The sequence below is a fragment of the Papio anubis genome, chromosome 15, assembly GCF_008728515.1.
Source record: "Papio anubis isolate 15944 chromosome 15, Panubis1.0, whole genome shotgun sequence".
NCBI classification, from domain to species: Eukaryota; Metazoa; Chordata; class Mammalia; order Primates; family Cercopithecidae; genus Papio; species Papio anubis.
The window spans coordinates 18,172,286-18,181,003 of record NC_044990.1 but is presented as its reverse complement, the minus strand read 5'-3'; the positions used below and the strand labels follow the sequence as shown (position 1 = coordinate 18,181,003).

Genomic DNA, 8,718 nt, shown 5'->3' with positions numbered 1-8,718 from the left:
GGCAGATGCCCCCATGCCATACAGGAGCCTTGGGCTCTCTGCTGTGCTTTAATTCCCACGTCCACAACCGCCTCGTTCAACGCCTTCCAAAGTGACCACTTCTCGAAAGCCTCCTCAAATCTCAAAGGGGCCACTTTACCCACTCTGTAAGGCCCTCCTTCCCGTCTACGGCTTCTAACGGCGGCAGGAAAACGAGCATAAACCCGAACAGTAAACCCAGAAAAGCCAACAGGCAAAGTGTGTCATCTTCCGTGGCCCCTCGGGGTCACCCAGGAAGACAAGCAACTTTCTCCCATACTTCTCGGTCTGTCTGCCTTCCCCACTCTCAGCTTTGAATGAGACGCGGGGAGAGGGGGCGCGAGGGGGCTCGGGGCTAGGGGAGGAGCCGCGAAAGCTGCCTCCGGGGGTGGGCCTCGACCCGCGCGGATAGCGGGGCGCCCCCCACTCCCCACTCCCCTCCCGGCGCTCCAGGAACGTCCCCGGTGCGTCCTGGGTCTGTCTGCGCGGAGTTCCCGGGGCGCGAGGGGAGGGGACTGGAGAGAGGAGGGCCGGGCAGCGGAGGGGAGGAGGCGGTGCGTGCCTCGCCTGCCAAAGGGAGATCCACTCCTCTGCGTGCGATCCCCGGCGCCCGCGCGCGGCCACGGCGCTCCGCCAGAACCGCCGCCGCGGACTCGCCGGGAGTGGGGGTCTCCGCTGGTGCCAGGCCGCTTCTGGAGACCCTCCGCCTCCTGCCAACTCTTGCTCTTCAGGTTGGGCCCCGGGGCTCTGCGGCCGTTAGGGACAGAGGCAAAGAAGGGCAGGGCGGTCTGGTTTTCCGTGGATGTTCCCGCCCGAGAAAGACAGCAAGTTGTGTGTGCGCCCGGGACGCGGGAGGGAAGGGAGCCGCCGCCCTCCAGCCATGTAAGTAAAGCGCTTGGCTGCCCCGTGGGCGTGGGCTCCGCTGCTTTCTCCCGGGCTCCCTCTCTGCCCCGGAGCCGGAGTTGGGCTGCTCCCGGGTTCCGGACTTCCTGAGCTCGGCGGATCCGTCGGCTCTCCCTGCCAGCCGCGTCCGCTCTTGGCGTCTGCCTCCGGGGGGTGCTGCCTGCCCATCCTTATCCCCTCCCTTCACCCAGAGCCGGCTGGAAAATGCCTCTTGCCCCCTTTTAGAATGGAGGGATCATTGTGTGTCTCCATGGGTGAAGTGGCTCGGTGAGGCAATGGCAGGGGGCTAAATATGGGCTTGTCTTGGCGAGGGCGCCTCACCGCAGTTGGAGATGGGCCCCCCCCTGCCCCCACGCCACCCCCTGCTGGTCTTCCCCAGCCTCGTGGCCCAGATAGATCAACTTCAGCCACTGACTGCAGTTGACAAGATTAGAAAAAAAAAAGTAGTAGCCGGACCTCCCTTTTGAGTGACATCCAGAACTGAAAATGGGCGGTGGTTAGAGAAAAAACGGGTAGGGGCGAGGCGAAGAATGGGGGGAATTTGCTGTGGACCCTGAAAGCTAGAGTTAGGAGTCCTGGGGGTGGAACTCTAGGGTGGAGGGGCTGTGTGCTTCTGTATTCGTTTCTTTATAGAAAGTGTGAGAAATGGTTAAGGAACTCTTTTTGAAAGGCTGGGGTGGAAGTAAATGTCCCTAGAACCATTTGGATGACTGGGGTTTGATGTAGAATACTGGGGAGTATGGATTGCTGTTCAGATTAGACAATCATTCGGTGGGAGAAAAGATTCCAATAAAACTGTTGGAATCAATGAATCAGAACTGCAGACCCAAAATAAGTCATACACAGGCATTCTTTTACACTAGAAGATGTTAAGACTAAAGAAATCTCAAATGCTGCTGAATGAGTACAAAGAGTGTCTGGTAATAGTTCTGTACTGTGTGTGCCTCCGCAGACCATAATGCTTGTTAAATTTATGGTACTCTGCAATTGTGAAAAATTATCCTAATTAGTTTGTTTGGCTCATGCAGAGAGTTAATGCACCCTTAAAGGGACACAGAAAAGTTGCAACAAAGTTGCAACGTGAGCATGAACTTGCAAGCCAAAAAAAGGAAACCATGGCATGGTTCACTTTATTTTCATTGTTTATTGCCAGTGAAAATGCTACATTACTTTTAATGTGAGGATATAATATACAGAATGAATTCATTGGCCTGTCAAATACAAATCAGGCGTTTCTTTAAGTAAATAGCTGTCAGAGTTAATTTGGAAACATTTATAGGAGATAAAGACATGAAAAAGCTTTGAGCTGGTTTGACAAAAATCAAGTTAATGGAGAAGCTCATAGAGAGAATTAGTTCTTCCCACTTTTAGAGTGTTGAGGCAAGTCTGAATGTTTATTAATTGAAAATTGTAGACTAGCTGAAACAGTGTTGTCACTTCTTTTAATGCCTTTCATTTTTAATGTTTCCTGTTGTTTTACCAGGGACCATCATCCTTAGTACAGAGGATGGAAAGCTGATGCCCAGTCAGATTGAAGATCCATTCTGCATTACAGAACTGTGGATTATCTGTGGGTCCCTGGTGATTTCACATCTTCATTCACTCCTGCAGTCCCTGGACACTTACTTGGGGTCCTCATTGCCCTATCTGGTGAAAGATGGCATCCAGCCTGACTTGTACTGGAGTAATCTGGGCTTTGCTCTCTTTTCTTTGTGCTGCCACCTCCTGCGTGGGGTTCTTTATGCCTTACTGGCTCTGGGGATCACAGCTGGGCAAGCCTGTGTCCTTCGGTACCTTCCGGAGGTGCTCATATCCTGTGCATGATGAGAGTCGGCAGATGATGGTGATGGTGGAGGAATGTGGGCGCTATGCTTCCTTCCAAGGCATCCCCAGCGCAGAATGGAGGATCTGCACCATAGTGACCGGCCTGGGTTGTGGCCTCCTCCTCCTGGTGGCACTCACTGCCCTCATGGGTTGCTGTGTTTCCGACCTCATCTCCAGGACAGTGGGAAGAGTGGCTGGAGGAATTCAGTTTCTTGGGGGTAAGTGACTTGCTGAGCTTGAGTTGTTTACTGGAATCCCAAAGCAGTATTAAAAATTATATTTCAGTTGTCTACTGAGATTATTATAAATGACACCTGGAATGCACAAGAGAAATAGATTTGGAATGGCTTTGATGGTAAGTTGCCAAAGTCAAGATTGTTGTCAGAATTGCTTTACAGCTTCAAGAGTTCTTCATTTCTGTGTGTATACATCAGTGGCCTGCTAAGTGCCACCTATGTGAAACAGTAACATCTAGGTCGTTTGCAGTGTAGTAGGGGAGACAGTTTGGATTTTATATCTTCTTGTTCTTTATGTTAAACAATAGGCAGTTAGATTATCTTTGTCTTCATGGAATCCTCAGGTCTTTAGAGGTAAAGATTTCACAGAAAAGTGGAAAAGGTTTTTGATCCAACATTGTTATCATGAACCTCTAATACACTTTGGTGGATGCAAAATTTACTCTTGCCCAATCTTAAACTCTATTTCTAAATAAATGTTAACTATTTTAAACGAGAGATCAGTTTTATATAACAACTATGAACTTAACTATTCTACAGAGATAGCTATCCACTTAATTACCTTGTTAGGTCTTGACTTTCCTGGGTGCTCTTGCTGTGGAAAAAAAGAAGAGGGATATTTAGCAAACGATGTGTGCTTGTCCCAGACGGACTGGATAGTTTCACTAACGCCAGAAGAGGTTTGATTTTTACTTGGATTTCCTCCAGCAAGTATTGCTTCAATATCTCTGGTCATATGGTTTTAATTGTGCTTTATGTATTTTCCACTGTGCTTTTCACCTCCATTCTTCAACCTGACTGGCTGAACTTGTCTGATTTACAGTCAACCCTGGTGAAATATGACAACCTCCATAGATAGTGCAGAGTGAAGGGAAAAAGGAAGCCTGGAAAACTTATACAATGTATTTGGAACTTCATTACAAAGTAAAGGTCTGTTACTCTGCCATTTGGTGTTCTCTTACAGTCTTTTGTGAAGAATCCCGAGGAAGAAAAACAAATTAAAAATGAATAGTTGTGAGATCGTCTCCCCGTATTAGAGAACCCCAATGGATTATTTCAGATTATTTAATATAAAACTTTCAAGGAACATTTTAAGTAATGTTTAATTCTTGTGCTGCAAATGCAAATGGCAAAGTTTTGTGTTTTGAAATGAGATAGAAAGTTTTGTTTTGAAGGGAGATAGAACTGTCCATTCTTTCCTTACTAATGTAACTTTGTTCTCATTTGTTTTTTTTCCCATTGGTTTTGCATCTTAGTCTAACCTCCCTGGAGGCAGTGTGGGGGACCTACCTGTCCTCTCTTTACATCTTCAGTGTTTAACACTGACAAAAGTCTTGCATGTGATATATATATTTACACAGGTATGTTGTTAAAACTATTAGGAAACCTGAAGAAGTTGCCGTGGAAAGTGGAAATGTAAATTCAGAGTTTGAAAACTTACCAATTTTAAGAATAGATTTTAAGAATAGAATTAATGCCAGGAGTATTTAAAATTTTTTTCTGTAAGAATAAACTTGGTCTGCTGTTTGTGTTTCACTTGGCTCAGGAAAAATGCTTAGGCAGTTTTATTTCTCCTCTTATGGTAAATATTACTTTCCATTTTTCCTTCATTTTAGGGCAGGGCCTGCTAGTATTTCCGGCAGAACAGGAAAATGCTTACAAAGAGAAATCAGTTTTTATTGATTATCTTTAAACATGTAATGAAGGAAGGCAACAGGAAGTAAATCTGAGACCCATGAGATTTATGGTTCCCTCTCTAAGCTATGTATAGATTTTTTTTGAATTATATAGAGCTAAGTGTTCTACTTTACAGAATACCAAAGGGGACAGACAATTGGGGAAATTATATATATTTTTAAAGAACCATGTTTTTTTCTTTGTGTGTACTTTTCATGAACTTTGGCTTGGTGGGAGTTACTGACATTAAGCTAAGAGTATAATTTGTTAGTAGCAGCTGGCCTGGCGCGGTGGCTCACGCCTGTAATCCCAGCACTTTGGGAGGCTGACATGGGCAGAACATGAGGTCGGGAGATCGAGACCATCCTGGCTAACATGGTGAAACCTCGTCTCTACTAAAAATACAAAAAAATTAGCTGGGTGTGGTGGCAGGTGCCTGTAGTCCCAGCTACTTGGGAGGCTGAGGCAGGAGAATGGTGTGAACCTGGGAGGCGGAGCTTGCAGTAAGCCAAGATCGTGCCACTGCACTCCAGCCTGGGTGACAGAGTGAGACTCTGTCTCAAAACAACAACAACAACAAAACAACAACAACAACAAAATGTGTTAGTAGCAGCTGGTATTCTCTCATTTCTCAAAAGTATTTCTTATACAGGCAAAAATAATTCTGGATGTAAAATCTAAGAGGGTTTTACAGAATCTCACCTCTCAAGGGTACAAGTAAACATACCCATTACCAAAGATAACAGTAAATTTAGAATTAAAAAATAACTTGAAACATGGAAAAGGTTTTAAAGAATCCCTGTTTATTACTGTTACTTAGTGGGAGACTAGATGACCAAAAAAAAAACAGAAAAAAAACAAACAAAAAAAAAACACAACTTCGAAAAGAATTCCCTAGGTAGGTTTTTCATAATAGTTTGGGTTTTTATTCACGAAAACTTATGCAATAAGTAATTTTATTTTAATCAATTTTTCCTATGATGAGTTGGGTTTCATAAAGACTCGGCAGGATGCCAAACCAGTGAGTTCTATCAATCTCATAGACTGCCATGTTTCAGAAATGTAATCAACATACAGGGAACTTTGCTATGAGGCAGATTCTCCTGCTAAAAATGATATGCCCAGGAGGGTTATGTTTAGCTAAAGTTAGGCTGTTCCAAAAACAACAGGAAGCAGGAGAATGGCAAAATACAGAGGCATCCTGCTTAACCCCGCCTGCTGTGTCTAGGGTTTGCACATATGGTCTAACATCAGGCAGTAAAACCCCTGCAGTGCTTTGGAACAAGTTAAAGGACAAAATGTCAAACTTAATTCTGAATATTCTTGCTATGGTTGGTTAGAGGTTAAAATGTCAGCTGTCAACTGACAGAGCAATGTAAAATGGGGCTGCCATACATGGATTTTTTTTATCTATAGTAGGAATACCTCAAGGAGTCAATGACTATCACTTTTCCTGTGGTAATCTGTACAGAAACTTGAATTGCCACCATCTCCATTTGATATTATAAGGTATGTTTATGTCCTAACTTTAAAGAACCAGTGTGGGTTGAGTTACCCTCAACTGAGTTTTTAAAAGGCATGTAGAAAGGCTGTGGGAAATACAACATAAAATAAAAATGTTACCATGTATATAGTGTGGTAAGGATGCTAGGAGAAAATAGAGGCTTTAATGTTTTTGATTGGTGAATATAAAATTTTGTGCTTTCAAATACTGTTTTAGTCATTAAGGACTTTAACAGAATTTAAAAAATTAATATCAAACTTTTTGATGCACCTATTAGTAAGATTTACATGCCCTGTAAATGATACACGTAAGAACATTGTAAAGACATATTAAGTGTATTTATAAGTTCTGTCAGGTGGTGCTTGCAAATGTCAGAATCTGAATGTGTACATTTCATCTTAAGAAACTGCTGGTGCAATAATGAGGAAGTACCAAAGAGAGTCCCAGATTTATATTATTCCACGTTTAGTTTGATCGTTAGTCGTATATACATATGAAATGCGTGTGGAGTGCTAACCAGCAGCAAACCATTACCTTTCCAGCTTAGCCACTGTTTTGTTCTAAGAAGCCGGAGGAGATCATCTCAACTAATTGATAGTTAAGTGCCACTGAAGACGGTGATGATGTCAGAATATTTCTTTGAGCATCCCTTGCTCTGTGTTCTGAAAGTATCACGGCCTTTTCAGAGTCTCCGTACTGTAGAGTTCCACCTGAGCCTTTCTTTCATGGCTTGAGCGAGACTGCTTGGGACTCTCCTTCCCTTGCTTGACATGCTATGTTATGCTTTTCTTTATAGCCAAACTCTCTGCCACGTGACAGCTGAGTAATAAGCTAAATAATGAGTGTTGGCATATTATTTGGCATAGTGGCTTTCTGTGACCGTGTCTTAACTGAAAACAGTTGCTCTAATTTAAAGAAATGTAGGGACTTCTTCTTAGGCCACCTGGGGAAGCAGGCAGAGGACTTTTTTTTTTTTAATGATGCCTTATAGATTACGATAATAACTACTCTTGTTTTATTTGGCTCACTCTAACCTGTGATAGAAGGTCCAGGTGAATTGTCTTGAGTTTTAAGCCAGCAGATTTTAAACTCTAGTATGCATCAGAATCACCTGCGGGACCTTTTAAAACACAGATTGCAGAATTTCTAAATCAGTAGATTTGGTGGGGTACCTGATAGTTTGCGCGTCTAACACGTTCTCAGGTGATGCTGCTGCTGCTAGTTCAGACACCACACCTTGAAAACCAGGTTCTAAGTTAACCATTTCCTATTTAAGAAAATGAGATTTCTGGTAGATGGCTTACTTTCAGAACTGAGTTAAAGTGTCGTTGTGTCATAATCTGCTATAAACCTCTCTAAAATTGAACTACAAAGGGGGTCTACCGCTGTAGTTTGGTACTGATTTAGCACATTCTTGTTCTATTTCTCTTAGTTCTTGTCACAACAAATTGTATGGAATTCTCTCTTAATACATGTTATATATATATACATATATATGTTATATGTATTATACATAATATTTCCTTTTATTTATCATTTTCTTATACCAGACACAAGATTTTATATATGAAGAATTCAAAATGAGACCTTCATACAATTTCTGAAGTTTGCATGCAGTGGATTTTCAGTAAGAAATTGTTAATTGAAAGATATGAATACCATACTATAGACCATAGGGATGGTCCTGGACAGCCCTTGGCCAACTCTGTACAGTCATGTACATCTTGGAAATATAGAATGATTAGGCCAGAAGGGTACCCTAGGAGCCAGTGCTTCTGAATTTCTCCAGCAAGGTAGAATGGCACTTAAATCAGCTTTAACCAATGAAAAGATCTCCTGGTCTTCAGCATCTTTGAGGAAGAAGATGATAAACTCTTGCTCAGTGGTCATACTTTTCTAGGGCCACAGACCATGCCTTTCGTCACAACCACGAACACTGATAATATAAAGGAGCAAGCTTGAGATGGAGGCCTACATGGTGAAACAGTGCGGGGGGCGCGGTTTGCCAGCCAGGAAGGAGTGAAAGGGAGATGCACACCAGGTGCAGTGACTCACGCCTATAATCCCGGCACTTTGGGAGGCCAAGGCAGGCGGATTACCTGAGGCCAGGAGCTGGAGACCAGCCTGCCCAACATGACGAAACCCTGGCTCCACTAAAAATATGAAAATTAGTCAGATGTGGGGGCATGCGCCTGTAGTTCCAGCTGATCTGGAGGTTGAGGCATAAAAATTGCTTGAACCCAGGAGGCCGAGGTTGCAGTGAGCCAAGATTGCGCCACTGCAGCCTGGGTGACAGAGCAAGACTCGTCTCAAAAAAAAAAAAAAAAAAAAAGGAAAGAAAGGAAGATACACTGCAGGCAGCTGACAGTGAACACCAGAGAGAGCATGCACTCTAAGCTCAGGATTTGTTAAAAGCAAGGATGTTGAGGAATTAATAAATCTTTTATAATATAGAGAACACAAAATTTTAATGTTTGTATCTAATGATGTTTTTAAATTATGTTTCCAAATTGTCATGGTCACCAGTTTCGTTTTTTACGTATTTTTTTTTCTTAA

General features: G+C 43.2%; 1 protein-coding gene across 3 annotated transcripts in view; it reads left to right on the top strand.

Annotated features, from left to right (window-relative positions):
- The first annotated feature begins 612 nt into the window (after positions 1-612).
- Positions 613-8,718, top strand: part of LHFPL6 (LHFPL tetraspan subfamily member 6) — a 261,438-nt gene continuing 253,332 nt past the window's right edge. The window contains exons 1-2 of one of the 3 annotated variants that reach the window (XM_003913796.5): positions 613-900; positions 2,405-2,963. In XM_003913796.5, the coding sequence (XP_003913845.1) occupies positions 2,579-2,963 (385 nt within the window). In that variant the 5' untranslated portion in view covers positions 613-900; positions 2,405-2,578. Of the gene's footprint in view, positions 901-1,354; positions 1,434-2,404; positions 2,964-8,718 lie in introns of those variants that run through there. The other 2 variants (XM_009191815.4, XM_009191814.4) reach the window with 2 other exon arrangements.